The 25,606-nt window shown below is 47.4% G+C and overlaps 9 protein-coding genes across 9 annotated transcripts; 4 read left to right on the top strand and 5 right to left on the bottom strand.

The window, feature by feature from the left end:
- Positions 1-928: 928 nt before the first annotated feature.
- CNBB5550 (hypothetical protein) lies at positions 929-3,063 on the bottom strand (the record flags this gene model as incomplete). The annotated part of the gene is made up of 11 exons (XM_771936.1): positions 929-968; positions 1,022-1,118; positions 1,225-1,275; positions 1,330-1,391; positions 1,437-1,666; positions 1,718-1,916; positions 1,971-2,153; positions 2,205-2,297; positions 2,348-2,374; positions 2,432-2,902; positions 2,963-3,063. The coding sequence occupies 11 exons, from the start codon at positions 3,061-3,063 to the stop codon at positions 929-931; spliced, it is 1,554 nt and encodes a 517-aa protein (XP_777029.1).
- Positions 3,064-3,799: 736 nt separating this feature from the next.
- On the top strand, positions 3,800-5,044 carry CNBB5540 (hypothetical protein; the record flags this gene model as incomplete). The annotated part of the gene is made up of 3 exons (XM_771935.1): positions 3,800-4,698; positions 4,750-4,907; positions 4,986-5,044. 3 exons carry the CDS (start codon positions 3,800-3,802, stop codon positions 5,042-5,044), a joined length of 1,116 nt encoding a protein of 371 aa, XP_777028.1.
- Positions 5,045-5,347: 303 nt separating this feature from the next.
- CNBB5530 (hypothetical protein) lies at positions 5,348-6,663 on the bottom strand (the record flags this gene model as incomplete). Its single annotated transcript, XM_771934.1, has 2 exons — positions 5,348-6,138; positions 6,195-6,663. The coding sequence occupies 2 exons, from the start codon at positions 6,661-6,663 to the stop codon at positions 5,348-5,350; spliced, it is 1,260 nt and encodes a 419-aa protein (XP_777027.1).
- A 4,420-nt stretch (positions 6,664-11,083) lies between these two features.
- Positions 11,084-11,642, bottom strand: CNBB5520 (hypothetical protein; the record flags this gene model as incomplete). The annotated part of the gene is made up of 3 exons (XM_771933.1): positions 11,084-11,337; positions 11,389-11,450; positions 11,521-11,642. The coding sequence occupies 3 exons, from the start codon at positions 11,640-11,642 to the stop codon at positions 11,084-11,086; spliced, it is 438 nt and encodes a 145-aa protein (XP_777026.1).
- Positions 11,643-13,088: 1,446 nt separating this feature from the next.
- On the top strand, positions 13,089-14,002 carry CNBB5510 (hypothetical protein; the record flags this gene model as incomplete). Its single annotated transcript, XM_771932.1, has 4 exons — positions 13,089-13,166; positions 13,222-13,656; positions 13,721-13,906; positions 13,958-14,002. The coding sequence occupies 4 exons, from the start codon at positions 13,089-13,091 to the stop codon at positions 14,000-14,002; spliced, it is 744 nt and encodes a 247-aa protein (XP_777025.1).
- A 1,347-nt stretch (positions 14,003-15,349) lies between these two features.
- On the top strand, positions 15,350-17,118 carry CNBB5500 (hypothetical protein; the record flags this gene model as incomplete). Its single annotated transcript, XM_771931.1, has 4 exons — positions 15,350-15,928; positions 15,989-16,171; positions 16,230-16,690; positions 16,752-17,118. 4 exons carry the CDS (start codon positions 15,350-15,352, stop codon positions 17,116-17,118), a joined length of 1,590 nt encoding a protein of 529 aa, XP_777024.1.
- Positions 17,119-17,245: 127 nt separating this feature from the next.
- CNBB5490 (hypothetical protein) lies at positions 17,246-18,202 on the bottom strand (the record flags this gene model as incomplete). The annotated part of the gene is made up of 3 exons (XM_771930.1): positions 17,246-17,647; positions 17,717-17,852; positions 17,955-18,202. 3 exons carry the CDS (start codon positions 18,200-18,202, stop codon positions 17,246-17,248), a joined length of 786 nt encoding a protein of 261 aa, XP_777023.1.
- Positions 18,203-22,841: 4,639 nt separating this feature from the next.
- CNBB5480 (hypothetical protein) lies at positions 22,842-24,170 on the top strand (the record flags this gene model as incomplete). Its single annotated transcript, XM_771929.1, has 6 exons — positions 22,842-22,898; positions 22,965-23,090; positions 23,150-23,270; positions 23,337-23,520; positions 23,571-23,944; positions 23,995-24,170. 6 exons carry the CDS (start codon positions 22,842-22,844, stop codon positions 24,168-24,170), a joined length of 1,038 nt encoding a protein of 345 aa, XP_777022.1.
- Positions 24,171-24,519: 349 nt separating this feature from the next.
- CNBB5470 (hypothetical protein) lies at positions 24,520-24,940 on the bottom strand (the record flags this gene model as incomplete). Its single annotated transcript, XM_771928.1, has 2 exons — positions 24,520-24,815; positions 24,871-24,940. 2 exons carry the CDS (start codon positions 24,938-24,940, stop codon positions 24,520-24,522), a joined length of 366 nt encoding a protein of 121 aa, XP_777021.1.
- Positions 24,941-25,606: the final 666 nt, after the last annotated feature.

The following is a 25,606-nucleotide window of genomic DNA, read 5'->3' as shown; positions in this document are numbered from 1 at the left end:
CAATATGGCGAGCAATTTCGTTTTTGTACTCCGAATAAAAGTTCCATACATCAAAGCAATCGCACTAACTCGTTCGTCCTCCGATCGTCGGGTCGCATACGTACGACGTGGCAGGAAATACCAAGATGGAAAAGCAATAGTGAATCAATGTGCTCAACCTCCTACTTTCCATTTACGTAGTATTATTTCGGACATGGTCAGAATAGACCATCACTCTTGCGGAACAAACAAATGTACATAATTGATAACTGAAACCGTTGCCTTCTTGTACTTGAATGTATATACATATATATAGAGATCTTCAATAATCCACATAAGTCCTGAACCCATCCACACCATTTCGTCGTCAACATGACAAAAACATCATGGCTCAAGCAGCGAACAGCAAGCTCGTATCAATCGCTACCAACGTTCATCAGCCTCCTGATTTGAAAATTTACGGCAATGCTTACGGTGACAAGCAGAAAGCTGAGGTTTCTGAGTGTATTTGCCCTTCATCTCATCTCGAATCGCGATGAGCAACTCTTGGTAGCTCTGATTAGGTCGTTTGTTGAGAGCGGAGATAAATGCCTAAGATTGAGTGTTAACTCGATTATTTGAATATTACAGGGAAAGGCCAGGAAGGAGACGTACGTAGGACATGGCGCCAGTGGCCTCACCATCTTCCTGAGTATCCGCGCTCTGTACGTCGTTAGCTCTCGCGTTTTCTTACGTGATCGCTGTCCAAAAATACTCACAGTCTGGTTATCCTTACACCCCGACCACATGACAACATCCGCAGGGCTCGTCTTTGTCCTCTTCGTCTTTTCTTCTGCTTTATTGGCCGCCCACGCGCTTTTCGCGGCTCCAAACAGACTAGTCATGATTCCTCCGGTGTCTCCCCGAAGAATATCCATACCGGTACCGAGAAGGCCCTGAGAAGCTTCAGCTAGAAGATCGGGCTCTTTGACAGTGCCGTCGGTGGCGTACTATAAGACATTAATATGATTCAAGGAATAAAGCATGAAAGGAAGGTTCCCACAACGTAAGGCAGATCCATGACGGTCGCAGAATGACAAGAATCGAATATCGCTGTAAGGCGGCAACCCGAAGGGAGAGGGCGAACAAGGAGCTCGTGGCTAATCTGAATCAGCTGTCAAATGACTAAAACGAGATGCAAATTTCCTCACACTGTGATAATTCATCAGCTACAGTTCATGGTGAGTATTGTGGGATAGTGCTTACTGTCATCATCAATAAGCAGACCAGCAGTTTCATAATCAACTGGGCAGATTGCTCGAGTTTTCCATCAGTCACAGATAAATCAAGATGCAAATAGAAACAGTTTACCCTCGTCCTGGCCATCTTGCTCATCACCATCCATATCCTCCGTCTGGGTTCCATGCCCAGAACTATATTTGGTCAGCTTTTTGCTCATATCTTTCCGAATTACCTACTAATGAAAGAACAAAGCATCATCCCTCTGAGCTCCATCAACAAGCCACTTCATCGCTTTGATTATGTTGTCCCTCGTAGGCATAGTCCTCGCGTCGTTGTTATCATCAGTGAGCATAACAATGTCGTCAAGCTGATAGCCATATCGCTCTGTAATAAACTTTTGGACATTGTGGACGTCGTTGATACAGCCAGCGAGCTGAGCACTGGATCCAATATAGTTTATACCGATCTATCATGAATGTTGTCAGTTTCGAACTGCAGAACAGATACACAAACGCACAAGAAGAGCCTTCCTCCGGCCATTACATCTGGAATACTCAAAGTATGCCTGAGCAACTTCACCGGTTTGACTGTCATGGAATTCAGGACCGAAATGCTGAGGGTGAGGCCCTCCATCATCGCCTTCATTTGCGCGATAATCACCATAGTGTTGCTGTCGACCAGCATAAAGAGGTGGCGGAGGGGCGTACCCGGCGTTACTCATAGTTATGAATGAGCGACAAAAGATAGAAGGAGTATGTAAAGGGACTCACGTCGGCTCGTACTGCTGAGGAGGAGGCCCAGGGTGAGGATAATCACTGCCGTATCCTGCATCACGGTATTCGTTCCCCCCGTAACCTTGTTGTTGATTGCCATAACCTTCTTGTCCGTACCCATTCTGACCGTAGCCCGCTTGCTGATAATCATTTTGACAGCCGTTGTAGCCGTTTTGATATCTTTCATGTCCGTGAACATACCCCTCATATCAGTTACGGGAAAATCCTTACTGTCCAGAAGGTGCTTGATAATAATTGCCTCCAGTCTCGCGATTGGATGTTCCATTTCCACCGCCCATCAAATTGCCCATCATTCCGGTCATACTGCGAGTGGTGAGTTAAAGGTTAGTTAAAGGAAGAGGAAGTTCACACACATGCCCACGGCCGCTACATTGCCGAGACTAAAACAGTGTCAACCCAAGATGATGAACGAACAACCCCAAGACAAACAGGCTCACCCGACTGACCCCTGCACCGGACGATAGTCCCCATCACTGTGACGTCCGTCTTCTTCCGAGGAATCGCTGTGACGACTTTCGCGACCACCGCCGCTGCTACTGCTGCTACTGCGAGCCGGAGAGCGGGGCGGCGACTCGTATCTCTCGTATCCGCGCTCGTCGTCTTCATCTCTGTATTCGACCTCACGCTCTTCCGGCTGGTAGTACTCGTCTTCGTAATCAGACATTGAATGTGAGCTGGGAAGTAGATTCAACTGAAAAGATGAATGACAATAAGCAGATGGTAGATAGTATAATAATGCCAGGCGAACGATGTGCCAAGGACACACAGCGTCAAAGGAAGGGGCCACGGACACGCCGAAATGACGTTGAGCGACACCGGCAACTGATATTCTATGAGGAAGGCATCTGAATAAATGATATTCTATGAGGAAGGCATCTGAATAAATACATCTTAGGTGGGTCGACAATCTTCTGGAGAGCGTCAGATAATGCCACTCAGTCGTTATCTCCGTATGAAGATACGCTCACCCAGTAATGCACACATCCCAAAAAGAAATCAAATAAATGAACAGATTGAAATCTCTCTCCGGTGGTCGGCCGGCACATACAGTACATCTTTGGGCTTTCATGGCTGTAGCTGGGTGGGCAATTCCGTTTTGGACAATGCAGGGCCTTATTATGCTAGCTTCTTGAAAGCATTTACATGCATTGAACGTCTCCCGGCGAGTCGGAGAAAGAACGTTCGGTCCTCATCTGTTTCCCTGGCGATCACGCCAGTGACTTTTGACCATGACCATATTATCCATGCCTTCTTGCCTTTCGACCACGTCATCAAGAAGTCTCGTCGATCCTCAGCACATCGATGATGTTTCCCCTTTCAGTTGACACAGACACCCCGACACCTAGCGCTCGTTCGCTTAACTTTGTGGATCAGACGGACCAGGGTGCAATATGAACGCTATGGCCGTGGATGATAATAAACTTTTGACCCATCTGCGCCATATCCCTTTTTTCAGCGGTTTTTCAGCGGTAGACGTACATGTGGGAGGAAGGATCAGTAGCACAAATGAAGTGATGGGATTTCCTCAAGTCCGAAGTACTACGGTCTATTATTTGTAGATGCAGAATAAGATTGTTTACCACATTCTCCCATCATCATGTGATTATTAGAAACACCATTTCACTTGTTAGTAATTGCGGGGTTGATTTGGGCGCCATTAGAATTTAGATAAAATCATTTATAGATTTGAATCGGGTGATAAGTCCGTGCCGGAATGAGTCGACACCACCTTAATCAATTCGTTCGTTCGCTTGTGTATGATCTACATTTTTTGACTCTATCTTTACATTCGTCAACATGTAGCAATGACTCTCGCTCATACTGAATTGAACACTCTCGATCCTCTCCCCTCCGAAATCCGCGAGTTAATCTTCCAATATCTCCTGCCTACCCGTCACATACCCCTCAAATGTGCTTTATTACAAACATGCCGCAAGTATTACAACGAACTACTTCCTTCGCTGTATCACGCAGTCTCTCTTCATTCTACCATGATCGGTCGTTTCTTTCAAGGTCTAGACAGTGGCTTGTCGGCAGAAGAAAGCTCAGGATGGTACTCAAATCGTGTAGGAGACGAGAGTTTGCCTCCTGACACCGGTCAGAGTCCGGCATCACGACGGCTTCGACTCTTATCATTGGTCAAAATGGTCATCCTAGAAGACGTCGGTGCTGTTCATGGCTGTCTTCGTGCAATCAACATTCTATCCAAGCTGAACCTTCCCGACGCTCCTCAAGAATGGTGGAGTCAAGAATACCCAGGGTATAGCTATTACCCTTTTGGTCATCTGCTTGCCCTCTTTCCAAGTCTCAACATGAGGAAACATGGCGGATCGGGACGTTTGGTGTGGAGCAAGGATTTGATGAACCAGTTGAACGAAGGAAATTATTTGAAGCTCAGGCCACGCGCCACTTGGTCTGGGAACGACAAGCTTGAAGGGGATTACATCTTGACTCACAGGTTCGCAAGCGCGACGGCTGTCATCTTCATGTATGCGCCCGACAGTCCTCTTTCACCAGAATTGTCTTCCCTTATTTCGATAGCAGCTGCATCGATGAATCGCAAACGCTGCATATTTGCGGACGTTGATCCAGAGATATTCAACCTCATCGATCCGCTGTATAATATTGGCACAATCTCTTGGCATCTGAAGCCAGAAGGAAAGTGTAAACAGAAGCATTTCGATGGTCTTGTCAGTCTTATCCGGTAAGTCATTTCCAATTGGATACAAACTTACCGTCTAACACAACAATATAGACGGTATAAGCACATGTATAATGGTCAAAACGCTTTTACGTTCTATGTGTACAATTACGCCTTCAAGCCATACGATGATCCACGAGTTGTGGCTGAGAATCTGGAGAGTGCTAGCTACGATCCCAATTCAACGGTTACTATCACTATTCGGTTGATTTGTCGGTGAAGGTAACCCCGTTTCTTGACGGTGAGTCATTTCGATCTCCTTTTACTTTGGTGTTTGACTCCTTTCATAGTGTTTTCAGCCGTCACTGCCCAAAACCATGAGCCCGATCTGCCATGTTTTTGTGATTAGTCGTAATCCATGTAGCCACCCAATGTGCGTGATCGTGAACGAATGAGTCTCATGGTAATGAATATGATTAATCAGATTTTGGATACTTGCATGCAATCAACTCTACCTCTACATATCTTAATCACCTCTGCCCCTATATCCCTTTTCATACCACTTTGGCCAATTTCATCCTCTTTTAAAGCAACTTGGCAAATTAGCGAACCGTTGAACAGCTGTTGGACGACTGCAATGACAGTTTGCCGGGTTAGACAATAACGTGATACATTGAGCTTACAACCGGTCTTCTAGTATCTATCACGACCCTCAAAAATCAATTTTCTCTTGTGTGATATCATACCCCATTAGCTTCGCATCCCTATAATATCCTTTCGAACCCAACACCCTCAAAAACGCCCAGATCGACCACTTTCTCAACCACCACCCCAAAGGACCCTTCAATTCAAACCTCGAAGCACTGCTTTGCCTCGTCAACGACCTTATCGACTGAAACCTCATTTTCCTCGTCCTCTCAAAATACTCGAACAATGACTCATACCCCTTTTCTACCGCTGGTTCATGTGCGAGCAAGCGCGCGAGGAGTCCGGCATCTTCAATTGCCTGTGATGCCCCCTGTCCCGCCGAAGGAGGGATCGCATGTGCCGCATCGCCAATCAGGCAGATTCGTTTACCGTGCCATGTTGGGATATCGGGTATACTATACGGCGGCCACACTTTTCCTTGGCCTTCCTCTAGACTCGCTATCAGACTCTTCACAGGTTCGTAGTCTACCCCTTCATAATCCGCCTTGGTGGCTTTCACGCAATCGCCGCTCGTTTCGTACATCTTCCAGCCCTCTTTTGATCGTTCCGGGGATGAACGCTGGGCAATCCAGCCGATGGTTTCGCCGGAGGGATCGATGGGGAAGAGGAGAAGAAGGCCGGGAGGGGTGTAGATGGCTGCTGGGAGAGCCATATCGGGTGGGATGTCGATCGCGGAGCGGGGGGTGGTAGCCCATAGACCGACGAGACCTTCGTAAAATGGAGAAGGGGATGCTGGACCAAGAAGCTGTTCGCGGACTTTGGAGTAAATGCCGTCTGCACCGATAAGAATATCACCTGCTTCCTTTTGTCAGATAATATATACTTGTTCATTTATAAGGTGATCAACCCGCCTTCGCCGTGTGTACCATCAGCGAAACAAACTTTCACACCATGCTCCCCTTCTTCCACCTTCTCACATACTTTCCCATACTGGATGTTCACCAAACCCCCCATCGCGTTACACTGGTCAAGCAGCCGATTATGCAGCGCTGTGCGGGTAACTCTCACCGCTCTATACCCCCAATTTTGCTCATCTCCATTGACCATTGCCCCTAACCACTGGCCATCACTGGAGTATATATTGATATTGTCATATTGATAACCAGCATTGAGAACTTCATCTTTCATGCCGAGAGTTTTGTCGAGCACGCAGAGGGCGTTAGGAGAGATAATGAGCGCCCCGCCTTCATTACCTGCGAAAGGACGGATTTCGTAGATCGTCGATCGGATATTACGGCGTGCGAGGGCGATGGCTAGAGAAGTACCGCCAATGCCGCCTCCTACGATGAGCACATGTTTGGGAAGAGAGACCGGTGTCATGGAAAACAGTGCTTTGTCGTTAATGGTGAAAAGAGTGAATCAAGCCACGAAGTATGGCGTGCATTCTCCTTCCATTCTCTTCGACCTTGGCCGTGAAATTTGATGTATTTATATAGAAGATGGCTGTCCCGGACACGTTGCTTGTATTCTTCATCAGATATCGATACGGGACAAGTTGGCCACCGCCCTGCGACCGACATGGCAGCGAGGGCAGACTACGTAATGTAGGTCCGAGCCGGGCATGGCGAGTGACCGATCCTCCGTGCAGTACAGATAGTGGAGATCTGGACATTCTGGTGGGTAGATCTGGATTAGGAGCTTCTTTTTGAAGCTGACGTTCGGGATCTCAGGAAAAAAAAAGGTTTTTCGACGGCTATTATTTAGAGCCATCGAAAAGGGCGGGACGCATTTCGTAAATGTAAATGTGTTTCTTCTGACGCGTTGTTGTGTTTTGCTATCAAAACAACCATCCCGCCATAGCCTGCCGCTCTCTATTCTCCAATTTGTACATTGTACATCTGTGCAAATACTTTGAATTGACATCCGACAGCGATCAACCATGACAATGCCTATCTCTTCGACCTTGACAGCTCTCCAAGCTCCCTACCTGCTCTGCCCAATGAGGAAGGGACTTGCAATTATTGCGGTCCCTAAAGATCAACAATGAAAAAGTATGGACGACCCAGACAATCTTCACCGTGTTGTTGAGGGGCTGGGGATCTAATGATTATGGGAAGTACCCCCCGTCGCCGGATTTCCTTCCATGATGCCGACACCTCACTTGTCATAAATATCCTGGCAGTCTGACAAACATGATGACCCTTCATTCGATTCTTCTTCATATTCAACCTCCCTGCACATGTTCCGTCATCATGGACGTGAGAATCGTCAGTACATTTAAGTCGGTCAAGATCGTCCAGTTAGTTCCTGAGGTCTACGAAAAAGCTGCTTGATCAACCGGATTAATTGTCCCGATCTCAGCGTGTTACTGTTCGTTGTCACTGGACATATGTATCCGTAAGAGGTCGATAAAACCGATTACAAACTAATAGTGCACCCTTGTACGAAAGTTCTGAGGGACTTCATAGATTAAAGACAAACATTTGAATATAAGAGGCAAAAAAGTTCCTAAATCAGGTTTCTATTTCCAACAAGAGACTGCATTTGGTGATGAGTGTCTTTGAATTTATGCACAAGCATCTCGACCTTGTGGTTAGTGATGATTGGTTCGTTGGGTTGGTCCAGGATCAACTGGATATGAGGTCCTGTCGTATCTGTGAGTCTGCTATTCCGGAACATATTATGTGAAGCGGTGCAGACACAGAATCAAAGAGCAAAACTTGCAATCGAACTTCTTATTTCTCATCCTGAGAAACCAATCTCTCATCTTGTCTTAGTTGAACCCTGAGATTTGTCGATATTCGTTTGACGCGCTAAAGATTACAGATCGGTAGATGAGTGGGAGGATGCTCATCAACGATAAGAATCTTTTCTGCAAGAGGTACACATAGCATGAAACTGAGTTTGGCGATTTTATCGCAACCTCAAATAGGTACTCGAAGATTATGTCACTTCTCTCCAAATGAGAACGTCCAGAGAAGTGGCACTTGAATAATATGATATATTATAACAGGTTGTTGAGGAGGAGGTGGGGGTGTAGACAGTCGAAGCATTGGCAGACGACCTACAGGAACAAAAGTAGGTATCAAATATCAAATACAAAGCATACAAAAGCACTTACAGAGGCCAGCCTTCGGTCAGCCTGTCGCGCCAGCTCTCCCGGAAGTAGGTATCAATTCTCAGCTGGAACCCTATTAAACTGGTATTCTCTCAGCACGTATGTGCAAACAGTCTCATCAAATAGCAGTGTATAATGTAGTGATGAGAAAAGACCAAAAGATAACGACAGAGAAAATCTATTTAAAGGGCATAGGGTCTGGTCGAACAATGACGACCACATAGTCTATCCTACAAACTAACGACAAACTCTAACAAGCCCCTCCATGGTGTCGATGATAGTTTTTCTTAATTTCCTCATCCACAAACTCGAAGAAAGTGGGGATCGTTATTTTTTGCTTTCGCGCGGCGTTTGCTACGAGCGGCCTCTTGCTTAAGATCCTCCACCTTCTTTTCCCAAGGGACTACCCTCTCCCGCTAATAAATGACCAGTTTAGCGCTACGCTCACTTTATCGCGATTCGACTCACTAGAAACGCCAGACGGCCAAGAATTGAGGGGACCTTACGGTACCCTGAAGGGAGGAGCTCGTCCGCCAAAAGCCAGAGGTCAGTTTTGTGAGTGATGGACTTTTTGAGCTATCATTGTACTCAGTAAGCGTGACATTGGGGGGGGGCGGGTACAGCGGTGCTACGTGCTTCCTAGTCGCCCAGAGAGTATACCTTCAAGTCGTAGTCCGTAAAGGCGAGAGAGCTCGTCACTCTGACTCTTATGTCATCCTTTCGCGCTCCTTCCGGATACGTTCCATTGATGTCAATCGGCAGTTGTTAAAATCTTGTTTCTTTCTTTAATCACAAGAGATTTCATATGTCGACCTAGCTCTAACTGTCCCATAATGTCTTCATCGCCAGGTACAACGCCTGGTTCGAATATGTTCATGAAGTCTTAGGAGAACAGCGAATGGTCTACTGATGCATGTATCTGGAATACCTGGGCAGATTCCCATGCCAGCCTCATCGACGAGGTCTGCGGCCATCTGACATATAACGTTGACATATGCGCAGCCAATGGATCAACTCAGCTAGGGTTTCACTTCGAAGACATGAAAACGTACTCCTTTCCCGACCCTTAAAATTTTCAAGTAACGGATACCCCGTGTCACTGCGGAATTACTTGCCTTTGGGTATAATAAAAGACTGGCGCCGCCCTTCGTGAAACCCTGTCCATTTTTATAGCCTTATCGAGACCGGCACCAGTTGGACCCATAAGGTGGTCCACTTTTAGGACTCCGCAGAGTCAGCGTTTGTCCGAGCTTCCGACGCGGCGATGTACTCAGCTTCCATGGTTGAAGAAGCCGTGGTGCGTTGTCGACGAGAGTACCAGCTGTATGCCAGTTCGGTATACCACTCATGCTGGGTTTTTCCTTGACCGCTTGTGATCAGTGTGTCGTCTTTGGCATGCCCAAAGATGAGATCCCTCGCTTGAGGCCTCTCATCCAGCTCCCTGAGCAGCTCGTCTTCGAGATTACTCCAACTAACGATATACGTTGGTGGCCACAATCAATAGAGGACTGTGCATGAGAAAGAACCAGATACATACTTCAGAGGTTTGAATGCACCTATTGTAGATGTCGCAATACATATCGAATTCGTCGTGCAGGGGCTCCAGCTCCTCGCCTGACTGTCTCGTACGCTCTCATCGAGAACAGCGAGGCCATGACAGGCTTCCTGTTCTTCGGCCAAAAAATTCAGAGAACGCAAGGTGCCCTTCGCAGAGAATGCTCTCTTCAGCAGCAGACGTTCTTTGCACTGCGACAGGAAGGTCATTTTGAAGTTCTGATTGAAGGTTTGGAACTATATATTGAGAGGATAAGTAGACGTTGCTGATCATCGGGATAATTTGAACAACTCACAGTCCTGATTCTCCCTCTAATCGAATCGTATTCCGCAGGTTTTTATCAACCTCCCGTTCGATATTTGGCTTATATGCCTAGTGGACGCATTATCCTGTTGTAATACGAGGATTGTACCTCATCTGGCAAAGCCAGTTGTGAGTGTAGGCGTGGAATACGGCCACGCCGATCTTCAAGCCCTTTTCGGCACGCTCTTTAGATAGAAGGTTGCGCTGATAAAGAAGTTATAAGCTAGTCCTTTGCCTGATACTCACTTTGACAAGATGTGCCTCGAAATTACAACCGATGTCGTAGAGAAGACCCAAACGGACATGAGGGTCGACATCGCGAAAAATATAGTGCACAAGAGCAAGAGGATAATACATTCTTGGGGTTGGTTGTAAGCTCTTGACTTTATCTGAAGGCTGCTTACCTTTCTCCGCTCCGGAACAAATTTATCTGCCGTAGGAGCACACACCGTGACGCCACATTATTGCAACTAAACCTGTGTCTCCCTTGCCTTCGAATGCTTTCTTACCTGCTCCTCCATTCTTTGCCTTCCAGTTGTCGGAACACGCCTGAAAGACATCATTAACATCTATCGTTTAGCCGAGATGATAATTATTTAGACCCATCGTCTCATCTTTTCCAACTCTAACATTGCCACCCCTGATTTAGTATACTCACCTTTGGCATATTCGACGTATTGATGAGGGAGAAAGCTTGACAGAGTGATAGTTGACGGAGTTAGTCTAGCTGCTCATTTAGATAGATGACTACGTGGTCTTTTTCGTTCAGATTCTATACCCTATTTTAATTTCCTCTTTTGTAGCTTTCTGGTCTTTCCTCATCACTATCTTGTACACTGCTCTCTGAGACTGTTTGTACGAAGGTGCTGAGTGAATACCAGTTCAACAATATTTTGAAACTCGTATTTGGCAGCTTTATGATGCCGCGACTGAGTAAAGTTCGCATCTACAGCTACGCAGACTTCAGTGGCACCTTCAGGAAGATCACCACCCTTACGCGGTCCAAAACAAGTGGGACACTGAGCAGCATGTTCACTTCGGAGGGACATGTCCAAGAGATTTTTGAACATCTCGTCGTCTTGGGAAACGAAATACCGGTAGACGTGAAAAGCAGCGCGTATCAGTTTACCTGGTTTCCGAGCCAATATGAAACGAGTGACAGATAAGCAGAGCGTCGAAGGTTGGAATCCACTGTATATTGCTCACATTCAACGAATCCTTAGCGTAGTATACTCCTCCTCTCTGACAATGATGAGCCCACAACGCTTTTGAGAATGCGGCAATAGCCAGTGGACTATGCTGCCAAAATGTATGCAGGAACTGCAGTAGAGAAAGAGCAATCGCTGTTGAAGGTGCCGTAGGAGAGACAGCCAGGAATCCCATTCTCAGAAGACGAACTGCTCGAGGAGTACAGCCGCACCAGTTGACCTCAGCCTTTTGTTCTGCCAATGAATAAGATTTAGCACAGCCTAATACATTGACAACAGACTCACGACGGTCGAGTAAAACGAATGTCAGTAATATTTGGAGAACTGTCTGTTTGTGCAGATACGCTGATTTGCGTGGAGATCGAGCGCCCCCGTCTCGTCCAAGAGAGGAGCTTGGAATCCTTTGCTTTCCTTGTGATGCATGACGTAAGTCCAGTAAAGATCTAATATTCTTGTCGATCTACCCGGCGGTGATTTTCATGGTGACAGCACTTGACGGCGCCTTCAGGCGCCTTCGACGGTTTCTGCCAGATAACAACCGGTGAGTACAACGACAATGGCGTAGGGTTGATACGCGGATTTGCGTAAGTACTGCACAAGAAGAGCGACAAAGAAGCTGTTTGTTTGATCGACGAAGACGCAGACCAGGAGCGCAATATTCGCCTTAGACAAAAAGTATCGGGACCAATTTGCCCGCGGACTTGTAGAGTGAGATCATGGGAATTTCAAGATAATAATGATTACCGAACGACGCATGTTCTCTTTGCAGAGTACTTGATGACTATTCATACTCGTAGTATACTGGATTTTATTTCATAATACTAGACCGATGCCCGTCGGTTACCTTTGCCTGCGGACTTGCAGAGTGAGATCATGGGAATTTCACGATAATGGTTACCGAACGACGCATGCTCTCTCTGCAGAGTATATGATGACTAATCGTAAGTATACTGATTTTTATTTCATACCAGACCGATGATTATCGATGACAAATCCAACGTTCACAAGTCTAAAGATGCTGACGTGTCGGCTATAAAGATAGGTATGCCCGTCGGCTACCAAGGCTGAATATATACGTTGCGCTTGCTTACCACCCAGACTCAGCTCCTCATCCCCAACGTTGTCGATTCAAATCACAAGTACGAGTACTGCACAACCATCCCGATAGGTCAAGATGGCTTCAACAGAAATCCCCACCACTATGCGAGCATGGACCCAAAATGAGGTGAACCCTCTCCGTTCTAGAACAGTATCTCGAACTAATCCTTTCTTTCTTCCAGTCCAATTGGATCTCCATCAGCAATGTCCCGGTCCCTCCAGTGGAAGACAACCACGTGCTCGTCAAAGTCCAATACGTAGCTCAAGTAAGCTCAGATCCCGTACGGAAGTCTGCGACTCCCCAAACTGACGCTTTTCTCATAACCCAACCGACTGGAAAAGCGCCCTCTACATATCCCCTCCAGGTGTCATCGTTGGCTGCGACTACGCCGGCACCGTCATCAAACTCGGACCCAACCTGAAAACTCCCCTCAAAATAGGCGACAAGATCGCAGGGTGTGTCAAAGGCGGATCGTCAAATGCCGAAGGGTCGTACGCTCAGTACGCGGTGGTGGAGAGCGATATGTGCTTTGTCGTTCCTGAGGGGATACCTCTGGAGGAGGCTGCGACGTTTGGGATTGGGTACATGACTGCCGCTCAGGTGAGTATGAGAGTGTGTTGAGAGATGGATGTGAGCTGATACGTATTTTGATCAGGCTGTCGTATACAGTCAGGGCAAAGCACTCCCACCAGGCGATACCAAAGTGTCTGGGAACTCTTGGTATATCGTCTATGGCGCCTCAGCCTCTGTCGGCTTATTCGCCACATCCCTCGCCAAAGCTCTAGGTTACCGTGTCCTTGGCATCTGTTCTCCCCACTCATTCTCACTTGTGAAATCGTATGGCGCTGACGCTACCATCGATTACCACAATCAATCCCAAGCCATCTCAGAGGCGTTGGATCTGACAGACGGAGGGGTGGAGTTTGCGTTGGATGCGATTTCAGAAGGAGACAGTTTTAGGAATATTGTTAAGATGATGGGCCAGAGGGGAAAGCAGTTGAATGTTATGCTGCCAGTACCGGACGACGTGCGCAAGATTAACCCGGAGCTCAAGATTGAGTTCACAGGAGTGAGAACTTTATGGGGCGCTGTAAGTCCTTGCATTCTCCCCTTTTACGAATTGAATATTGACACATAAGCTGTAAACCTATCAGGAGTTCAAATTTGGTCTTCGTGACTCTGAGAAATCTACCTGGCCTGCCGATCCGAATGGCAGAGTGTTCGGTGAGGAATTGTTCCGCAAAACGCCAGAGCTTGTCGCAAAGTATGGGATCAAGCCCAACCCTGTCAAGATTAGAGGTGGATTCGAAGATATAGGAGCAGGGTTGGAAGATTTGAAGGTGAGTCTTCTAATAGGGTGGGTCTTACTCTGGGCTGACAGGCGGTTATAGGATGGAAAAGTTTCGGGACAGAAGCTGGTGCTCAAAGTCGCATAAACCTCTCGCTATCTGTTTGCCTGATAACTCAGCATACGATAATATTCAATGGCAATACAGCTGTTGTCGGAAGATGAAAACAAGTGATTATATTATGATTTGGAATTCCTTCTTAGCACCCACGCTGGTCACTACGACTTGTTCCTAACCGCCTGGTTGCCAGATCGCTACCGACTTCTTTTTGTTCATTTGTTCTCGTTTCGCATTTTTACCTACTAGTTTGAATAATTTAGGTCATTGTGTGATAAACGCTTCGCTGCCTCAATCAGTTCCACACGAAATCTACTGACCACCGACAGACAGCGCTCGGGTAAAAAGACATCAACAATTTTCTTCTTCCTTCCATTGTACACATTAATAATCATATCCAACAGGAAGCCTTTCGTCTTCAGTCCCACTGCTCCAGAAAAGCAAAAAAGGAGCACAGCACCCGGGATTCCCATGTATTACTATCCAAGTGCTCTTCAGCCTCACTTTTTGATCGGAGGGGGGCAGGGTACTGCACGAAGGCTATGGGCCATGAATGAAAGAAAACATGATGGTCATAATTATAAATGTGCTCAATAACTCCGCGTTACATTTAATTGCCGGTCTATATTCCTAGAGGTATGAGCTTTGAGGCAGAGCGAGTGTACCCAGCGTCAATGAGAATGGCTTTTCCAATGGCGATCGGAGCTTGCAGGCTCGCCAGCCGGCCATGTTGTGAGAAAGGAGCGGATATTTGGGAAAGGCGTCGCGACGCGTATCTAAATTTCGGATGCTATATCAACCTGATTTCCTGTCATAGCACTACATGTCCCCATGCTCTGTTGACTCCAGTTCCTCTCTTTTCTCCAGAGATATCGGGATGGGGCCTTCCTTTCCTTTCACAGTTGTCGTCTGCTGAATAAGACAGTAGCAAATCCGGGAAACTTCCGACTAGGTCATCAATTTTTCACGGCTTGCGTTGCCAGGTTGCCTTTTATATATGGCGGTACAGTTTCTCATCCCCCACTGCTCACCGCAAGAAGGTTCTATTGAAAGAAGATGGGCGATTCTCAATCTTGATGTTGAACGAGGTCGCTGTCAGCGTGGCCACCGATGTACAGCATTTCTGACCGTTTCATTGTGGTAATGCTATATATAGATAGATCTACGTATGACGTAAGAACGGCCGAGAATCGTGTTTGCGAGATCGTAACAACGCCTCCACAGTCGCCATCACTCTGCCGCAGTCTCGACCTCGTTTTTTTTTTTCTTTTTTTCTTTATTCCATGCTGATGATCGCTTTTCATTTCCTTTTTTTTCCATCCTTCAATGTCTACTTTGTAAATATTTATAATCCCCACATCTACCCAGGAAGCGTCAATGCTTCGCCGTAACTACACCCCGACACCATTAGGCTACGCCATCTTAACTTTTTTCGCCCTAATCGCTCTTTACTTTCTCACACCCGCCGACACATCCATCTCTCTCCTGCCATCCTCATGGTCATCCCAGTCTGATACATGGGCAACACCACACGAACCTATCGGAGAAGAAGAAGACGAGCTCGATAACCGGCCGCTCCCGCTTTTACCAGAAATCTACTCTTCCGAATTCCCCGACCTGAAACTCCCCGCATCTCTACTTGCCTCACCGAAGCTCTACCCTCTGACCTCTCGCCTCGTAACGTTCCTCTCCCGACCTATCCTTTCTCATTCGGCTGCATCGCCAGCAAATCTGGAGGGTTGTCCATCGGAGCTGAGTGATAAGCTTGTGAACCCTGATCAGTATGCCGGTGATGGTCCATTCTGGAGAGACGATGTTGATGAAGCGGAAATTGTGAGACGACGAGCAGATGTTGTTAGGTACTTGAGTGAAGCAGTAGAGAAGGGTGAACAAGTGCTGGGTCAGGAAGGAAAGACAGGAAAGGGGAGAGGGATCGTTTTGACAGGTGGTAACCAAGTATGTCATCGCTTTAGTATTGCTGGCGGTAAAGAATAATCATCGCTGATGGCAGAACAGGACACCACTCTCCGGACAATCACTGCTATCAAGCATCTTCGAAGGCTAGGCGTCAAACTCCCGATCGAAGTGTTTCATTATTCGGACGAGCTTCATAATAAACAGCAGCGAAAAGAGATTGAGTCGCTTGGAGCGACATTGAGAGAGGCAAAGGGGCTTGAAAAGGTTGCCGGTGTATGGAAAGTGAGTCGCCCGTTTCGTACCCTTACAAGGAGCATTCCTGACCAATCTCGTCACACAGAACTGGCAAATCAAAGGCCTCGCTCTCGTTCAATCTTCGTTCCGTGAAATTATCTACCTCGACTCTGATAACACCCCGCTTCGCTCCCCTTCTCACCTGTTCGATGCCCCCATCTACACTTCCTCTGGTCGAGCTGCATTCTGGCCTGATCTCTCCAAAGACCATCCCGACAACGCCATTTGGCGCCTGGTAGGCGAAACATGTTCCTTGGATCTCTGGACATTCGAAAGTGGGCAGATTGTGGTGGACAAAGCGGGTAACGAAGGGATGAACCTTGCGGCTCTTATTATCGCTGCTGGGATGATGAGGGATAGGGATTTTTGGTTCCATATGTGCGGAGGGGATAAGGATACGTTTAGGTGGGCGTGGAGGATGTTGGATATCGAGTTTGGGGTATCGCCAAGGTGGATGAGTACAGTAGGAATTCGAAATGAATTCCAGAACGGACGTTTTTGCGGACAGTGAGTCGTCTGTCGACCCGTCATTATTTACAAGTGTCTCTAACTACTTTGACTCATCTAGCTCTGTACTCCAATACGACCTCGCGACACCTGTAGGTTTCTCCCGCCCACCGCCACTCTTTGTCCACTCCAATCTACTCAAACATCTCGGCGGAGCGGGCCTCTCAAAAGGCAAACTTTTCAAATTCATCCGCCGCATGTCGGAAGACTACTCTAGTTCACCAGCACTCAACCATGCGCACTCTTTTGTGTATGATGGGATTGCAAGAGGGATGTGTTTGGATTTGGACTGGCACGAGGATACACCGCAAGAGGTGAAGGAAGATGTGAGAGTGGAGACTTATGCGGTGGGGCAGGAGGAAGGCGGGGTGTTTGATGGATTTGAGGATGCATGGTGGGAAGAAGGAGGACGTGTTGGAGGGTGGTAAAACATAGAACGAGGAGCGAAGAAGTGCATCTCATTCTTTTAGATAGCGTATGTTGTTATTCCCGGATGATCTTGTACCAATCATGTTATATCGTGCGTACAACACTTTTGTTTTCAATCTTTCAGTATTAGAAACCAGACCTATCCATCCACTTCTCAACCTCTAATCTCGCCCCCTCCGATAAGCCACCATTTTCCAGCCCATCCGTCACCACCACCTCCACCCCCTTACCACTTCGCCCACCTAACCATCCATGCCTGTTCGGGTTTTCCCCCACATGATCGCGCACCAACCTGTTACTGGTCGATAGCGCCGTCATCCGAGTCTGGGAGGTGATCAACAAGATAGGGAAATGAGGCTCATATCTAAACTTGGGCCATTCCCACCCTCCCTTCTTATCACCTACCGCCCAATCAGCCAAACCCCCACCATTTCCCTTTTTTCCTCCCTGCCCGGCACTTCGAGGATCCTCATCTGGCAGAGGATCAACCAACACTAACCCGCTCGCCGGGAAATCTTCGATAAAAGCCTGTGCAAGCAGTGTGGATATCCCTCGCGCAAAGATGATAGGTGGGAAAGGAATGGCCGAGAGACGTACTTGCGAAGAAAGGGCGGTGGTCATTTGTCGGAACGGGGATTCATCGGAAGGGAGGGATTGAGGAGGTGGGGCAGTTATATCGATCTCGATGGAGGTGTATCCTCTCTCGGCAAACATACCTGACCAGTCTGCCCATCTACATTAAAAATCAGATTACATCAGCTAGTTTCCTTTTCTTACCATAATTGAGCTAAAGGATGTGACTTTCGAAAGTCGCGATTTGACGAAATAAACTTACTCTCCCTCTTCTTCCACATCTAGACCCTTCGCTCTCAGAAAGACAACAGGCCAAGGACTCTCTCTCGTCGCCATTGGTCCCGGTTTACGATACAAGTATCTGGTGCATTTTGCCTCTGTCGCTTTGCCGGCTGTGGTGGAAAAGAGCGCGAGAGAGCGCAAGGGAAGGACAGCGGTGAAGCCGAACGAAAGGAGAAGTGGACGGTAGCTGGTGAGCATGTGGCGAGCACGAGTATGGAACGTTGGCATGGTGCAGACGAGAAAAGGGATATGATAGAAAGACAAAAAAGGAGAGAGAAAGAGTTGTATAGCGGGTAAAATGGATGCGTTGGAGGTTGAGTGCAGTTACGTCACAGGTAAACAACGTATACCCAGTCGAAAATAATTGACCGACCCTGCCAGATGCTATGCGAGTCATTCTGTATATCTCATGTACTATGCTCCAGTCTTCTTCGTAAGATAAATCGACACTCATGACTCTCGCCAGTCTTCCTTCTGAGATTCAGCACCTCATATTTCTCGAGACATGCGCCATCCGCGGTCGGGCCCTTCAACGTTCACTCGTACTCGTGAACAAACACACCGACCTACAACCTCATCCTCCTCAAGCTCCACTCTGATTTCCCAGTTGACTCGATGCCTATAAGATCTGCAATTCCTTCCGATGGATAAACGGGCAGGTGAAGGAAAAGGAGAAGAAGAGATGGTTCGACAACAATATGTCGACGAAAAAGAATGCGGTAGCGGGAAGGATTGCGATGGTTAGTCAGGTGCGCTCGGTAAAGCTGGAGGATGTGGTAGCTCTTGGCGTCTGTATAAAAGCACTGAAGAAGATTCATCAGCTCAACCTGCCTCGAACATCCATCAAACAATGGAACGAGCATTCCATATCACAACCTTTTACCGGTCAGCTTTTCATTATCCTCTTTCGCGGTATCCACATGTCAGACGGATCGATAAGGAATGGTCTCATTTTCCAGCAGAGTCTCCTTGAACGATTATCTGGAATATCAGAATACCCAGATGATACTGTGTGACAACCTGTTCATGAGAGCGCGTGGACTGTGTGGCACTTGCCAGATGAAATCCCGTGCTTTTGCTGTGGAGAATTGTCATCTCAAAACTTCTCCGCGTAAGCTGGGTGAATGTTACACTCATTACGAATATGGATCCGGCAGACCTTCATTTGTCTCGGCACAGCTTGGCGGACGTCTTTCTGACCTTGAGAAAAGAGGGAAAGTGCTGTATGAAGCATTTTGAAGGGATTGTGCATTATATCAAGTGAATGGACTTAGGAATGCCTTCCAGGGCTGAAAGGGTCTTGAAACAGATTGACTAATGCCGTGACCCCATCCCGAATAAGAGGCAGTTGAAAGAGACCGAAGTTATCCAAGGAATTAACATCACAGGATACAATTGCAATCCTGGCAAAACGCCACAGTCAGTTGCGAATAACTTAATGGGCACTGTGCCAGCGGAGGATGAACGCCATTGTGATATTACAGTAACAATTGAGGGGATGGAGGAGAAACTGGAAGAAGAATAAATCCGAGCAATCACTCAAGATATATTGATCAATATGCTGTACATGATGAAACCTTAGTCTATCAGATCGCCGCATGATCTGCTATGTAGGTTCTTCGGTTATTGATTGAGAGATTATGAAAAAGCTTACCCTCCAATAACATCAGTCCCATGTATGCAGTCGAGCCACACGTACTTGAGAGAGGGAATTCTCTTCATGAAAAGGTAATTTTTGACATGTATATCATCCGCAGCCATAACCTTCATACAACACCCTGTCACATCCGATCCAGGACGTTAAGTTGAAGAGCGCTAGGTTAGTATCATGGCTGGAACCGCTCGACAAAAACGCAAACCACAGACATAAACCACAGCCATGAGTAATATCATCAACACCACCAAAATCCTACCTTCATTTCAATTTTACCACGTCGAAAGACATCATCAAGTGCATTTTCCCTCTTTTTTGGCGTGACCAATCCTCCCCTTCAACCCTCCCCTTGGTCCAAAACAATTCGAAAACACTATCAAGTGCCTCAAAAAGAGGATAATCTCGACTATTTGGACTTGACCGTTAGAGAAAATTCGCAACGATGATCATCTGCCAGTTGGATAGCCTGGGTCAGAGAAACGCGAGGTTGCCTTTTCCATTCCATTATAATCATTGAAGATAAGGCGACAACTGAAAGCGCGAAAAGGGCGCTAGAGAACTTTAAAATAGATCTCAAGGAACTCGAATCTTGTAGTTGATCGAACTATTACCGACAACGCTACAATATCTCGTCCCCCTCTAGTCGATAACCTCACTCGGGAAATTTTCCCAGAAGAGGAATTCCTAATGCTTTTAAACAGCTCGGTCTCTCCCTACCCAGGCATCCTTCCTTCCAATCCGATAGCACACTATTCGAACAATACCTTCAAACAGATATGTGCCGCCACAAAAAACCTCTGGATACACCTCGGTACAAGCCCAAAAAGACTCCAAAGAAAATGAAAAGGTGGCCGAACAAGCCGCCAAAGACGACTGTATCATTGAACACTAGGAAGCGAAGGATAAGATTGGTCACGATGTTAAAAGGTATGTTTCTTTCCAAACAAATGGAAGAATTAACAGACCGATATTTACACCTAGCTCCAACACCATTCTTGTCAAGGTTAAGGTGGTGAAAAGTTCTATCTTCCTTATTAGATGTGGACAAAAGATTACGCTCTCACCGTTCAATAACATCAAGAGCCCCAATGTCCAAGTTATATCGAACCACGCATTGGATGGAAGGGAAAAAAAAGAAGACCAAAAAAGGAACAGCTCTTCAAACCCAATAAGTTAATCTCCGTCTACAAGTCTAGCAAGGTCAATAGACGGAGACGAAGAACCCAACCCAAAACCACCCCAGCCATCCTCGAAAACCGAAACCAATGTCCCAAAAGTCTCAAAACTCATTAAAACTTCAAAGTCAGAGGGAGAGGACGAGGTCGACGGAGACGAGGGCCAAAATTGACATAAACAAGGAGCAATCCTCCGAACCAAGTGAGTTAATCGACGTCCATAAACCCAGCAAGACTAACATACAACAGAGACGAAGAAAACAACATACCACCCGACCAAACGTATTCTCCAACCCTAACCCATCTTCAACCTCGAAATTTCCCCCAAACCTCAAAACCGCAATCGAACGCTCATACCCGTTGTTATTGTAGGTCCGAAGCACTTCTTGGACATGAAGAGTTACGCAGATCCCGAAAGTCTTGGGTTCAACTCCCGACACGACGCCATTAACCGCACAATCCATTGCCGTCTCAGCCGGATTAAGGATGTCATGGTAGAGAAATCGAGCCGCCAACACGGTCGGGAATGAGGAGCAACGATTTGAAGGTCTTGCTTTGTCGATTATGATCTCTAAAATTATACTCGCTGGGTGATTGAGATGGGCGAAACACCACCAGACCACCTCCCCAAAAAACTAAACTAGCTCATGTTTGCCTGGAGAAATCCGTGGGATGACTCGACAAGGTTGAGAAGGTGGTAGAGAAGAGTGCGCCGAGGATTGGAAGGTGTGGGTTCCGGCCGCTTGTCTTGGTGAATCGGTGGCCTCTTGAGTGGGATAACAGCAGACGAGAGGAGGAGTTGGGGAGAGGCGATACCTGGCTATGCGTCCCAAGGAATGCAGAGGAGGGTAAGGGTGGAGTTAGTGGAGGCAAGGCCCGAACGCTAGCGTTCTAGAGGAGCGGCCGAAGGAGTTGGGAGGAGCTTGTGGGGTTGTTTGACATGCATCCTCCTCCAACATCCTCTTTTCTATCTGAAGGTTGGGGCTTTGATTGAAGATATAGAGATTACATATCGCTCTCATGTTTACTTTTTCAGTACGTAGTGACGGGTATATGCTATATTATAAAATAGAGTTCGGCTTCCTGCCTCCAGCCTCTACTCCCCAGAGTTAACTGTATTTTGAAGGTTCTCGACGCTTTCGAACTCGACGCCACAGAGGTTAGGAGGTTAAACGATTCCACTTCGTTCTGAAATCTCCAAAAGGAAGCTTGCCCAAAAGCTCCTCCAACTCCTCTTCATTTCCATCCCTAATAACGACACTGCCCATGATCGCTCGATGCTCCAAACCTACCACCTGGAGGCCCTCAAAAGGGCGACAGCTCCATCCCGGATATGCGACTGTATGATATAGCGATCGTTTTCCCCAGGCTGGCCCTTTGGAATGTATAATTATTGGATGCACAAAGGATATGCTCCTCAGTCAGTTGCTTAAGAGGGCTGGAAGAGTTTTGTGGTAATTAAGAACTCCAATACTCTGTCGATATAGAAATTTGTCGGCTGCGATGCATAGGCGGACCAGCCCGCCAAAGCGAGCGTAACTAACGCCAAATAAAGCGAAGGTAAGATGAAAACAAACCCGACCGAAAGATGGCGCATAGCTTTCCGAATCGCAACTCATCATCTCCTCACTCAACATTACGCCTTAAGCGCCTTTCCGAATATATCGCATAGGTCACCCAGCATCTATCTGGAAGCCGACATGCATGGGAGCGGGCATACATAAGAACCATGCGCCCCATCTGACCGAGCCAGAAAGAGGCGTTATCTCCTCCAGTAAGTTGCCGAGTGCCATACAAATCTCGGTTATTTTCTGTGGTCTGACGATCCGACCTTGCCGAGTAAGCCGCCGATAGTCTCATTCGTTCGTCGCTGAGTTGGCTTTCTCCTATCCTCACCTGAACAGCCGGGGCATATAAACGGCACATGCCCTTGGGCAGTGTTTGATTCTTCCCTCTTTCCTCCAATTGTTCTCCATAAAGTCCTGGTCCCCATCCCCAATTTTTTTCCATACAGCGCAATCCACCATCAATAAGAAAGATGTCTACGCCCGCTTATCTAGCAAAGCTCGAGTCTATCCCCAAGGAGAAGTTCCTCGTACGTGTCCAACTCGTCCTATACCATCCATCGTTGTAGGGGTGGAAGCTGATAGGAGTCGTTCAGTTCGGTCCTTCTCCCATCTCATACCTTCCCAATCTCACCGCCGTTCTCGGTGGGAAGGTCAAGCTTTACGCCAAGCGTGAGGACTGCAACTCCGGCCTGGCCTACGGTGGTAACAAAGTCCGAAAGGTATGTAATCACTCTCTGGTATAAAGTACTTGGACCGAACACTAATGAAGTTCGGGCAGCTGGAGTATCTCGTTGCGGATGCCAAGGCCAAAGGTTGTAACACTCTCGTCTCCGTAGGTGGTGTGCAATCCAACCACACCAGGGCTGTGACCGCTGTGGCCGTCGCTTCTGGACTCAAAGGTGCGCAGCCTCATATAAACTTACTACAATTATCCGGTTGATTGACTAACTTTTAATGGTCTATAGCCGTCACAGTGCAAGAGAAGTGGGTCCCCATCGACCCCCCTCTTTACTCTGAGACAGGCAACATCCTTCTCTCCCGATTAATGGGCGGCGACGTTAGACTTAACCAGGAGACTTTCGATATCAGACACAAAAAGGCTACCGAAGATGCTTTCAAGGACGTGGAAGCCAAGGGCGGCAAGCCATAGTACGCCTTTATCTACCCCTAGTGACAATTACTGGATTGACAGGAACTAGCTACATCCCTGCTGGCGCTTCTGACCACCCACTCGGTGGATTGGGTTTCACAAACTGGGTCGTTGAGCTCGCCAAGCAAGAAAAAGAACTCGGCGTCTTCTTCGACGTCGTCATCGTCTGCTCCGTCACTGGTTCTTCTCACGCCGGTACCGTCGTCGGTGCCGTTGCAGAAGGAAGGAAGCGCAAGATTATCGGTATTGACGCGAGTGGTAAGCCCGAAGCGACAAGAAACCAGGTCTTGAAGATTGCAAGGAATACTGCGGCCTTGTTGGATGAGCGTTTGGAGATTAAGGAGGAGGACGTCATCTTGGACGACAGGTTCCACGCTGGTATCTATGGTATTCCTGACGATGAGACCATCGCCGCCATGAAGTGTGAATCGGCCTTCGTTCTTGTCAAAAATCGTCAGCTGACTACTTAGTAGTGGCTGCCCAAACCGATGCGTTCATCACCGACCCTGTATACGAAGGCAAGTCCATGGCGGGAATGATCCGACTTGTGAAGGAAGGTGCCATTAAGGAAGGATCAAACGTGTTGTATATCCACCTCGGTGGACAACCGGCGTTGAACGCCTATAGCTCATATTTCCCTCATGCTTAGGTAGTAAAAGGTTCAATAGTTTGTAATATGGGTCTCTTTTATTCCGTTGTCATCCATAGCTAGGTTTTCGCGCGAAATGTTTGTGCCTGTACGGTAGCTCGGATGTTGTTAATCCATACGCGGAGGGACGAGTCTGAATGAGAAGCTGAAATCGTTGTTTGACGCAATAGAAGTTTCGTGTTCTAATTGGTTCTGAATGGATGCTTGATGATCCTACAATACAATAAGCGTATCTTGCGGTTGCAAACTGACCCAACAGACAACGAGCAAACTTGCAGTCACCTGCATAGTAATGCCGAATGTATGAATAACAACGCTCCTTTCACTTTTCCATTCGCCCTTCAACACCCTAGAAACCTCTTCCTCTAGCTCTAGGCGCGCCTCGGCCACCGCCCCTGGCTCCCCTTGCTCCCCTAGCTGCTCCTCTAGCTCCCCTAGCAGCAGCTCCTTCCTTCTTCTTCTTAGGCTTAGGCGCGTCGTCAACCAACAAAGTATCAAGAGGAAGAGAGTCGGGGAGGATGAAGTATCGGATATTATTTCCTCGGATGGCTATAGAGTCGAGGGACAAAGGTGGTTGGGATGAAGGTTGAGAACGGAGAGTGAGCTTAACGGACTTAAGGTGGGTGTTCATTTGAGGGTCCACGGCTAAATTTCACGTTTAGCATGAGCACTTTTTTGGACACAAAAGCCATCCACGTACAAGTGATGGTACCGTGAATGACAGTCCCGTTCTTGAGCTCGATCGTGACCGTCTCGTTATTGAGCTTCATCAAAAACCTACAGCGGGTACGAATTAGTCCTTTTGAAGGCATGCTCGATGAAAAATGGGCATCTACTTACCTGACGAGCTTCATTCTGTAAGACGGAGTCGGATGAGTACTGGGTCTGTAGTAGTTTTAGGGGAGTATATAGAATCCCGAAAGATTTGTTTGTTGTTTATGGTGTACATTTGTATGGAGTGCGAAAGACAGAGAACATAAGAGTGTTCCGGCGATTTCGGCATTACAGTCGAGTGGCGGTGTACGCGTCACGCCCCTTCGTGTCTATCTCCACTTGTATTGTTGACTCATTGTTTATCCCCCGTACCTTGTACATCTCAACTTCTCCAAGTCTTATCCTCTCCTTCCCCCAAAAACCTCGTCTTCACCGCCCTCACCCCGGCTCTCCGCTCACATCCGCCTTCCGCTCCACCTTTCGGCATTTCGATCATCCCGCTGCGCACTCCGGATCCCACACTGCACCTCTAATCACTTCAGCTGTCATTCATAACTGCACAACACATATTTATCATACCATTAGTGCTCTACCACATTGCCACTCGATCAATAACGACTGAACGACAATCTAGAACATACCGATCCGATCGAAACGATACTCCACGCGCAACCTTGACGGTGTAATTGCGTCTCCTTTTACGTCCCATAGACCTCTCTTAT

This window comes from Cryptococcus neoformans, chromosome 2 (genome assembly GCF_000149385.1).
Source record: "Cryptococcus neoformans var. neoformans B-3501A chromosome 2, whole genome shotgun sequence".
Taxonomy (NCBI): domain Eukaryota; kingdom Fungi; phylum Basidiomycota; class Tremellomycetes; order Tremellales; family Cryptococcaceae; genus Cryptococcus; species Cryptococcus deneoformans.
Note: the sequence above shows the minus strand (reverse complement) of the source record. Positions and strands in the feature narration are given on the sequence as shown.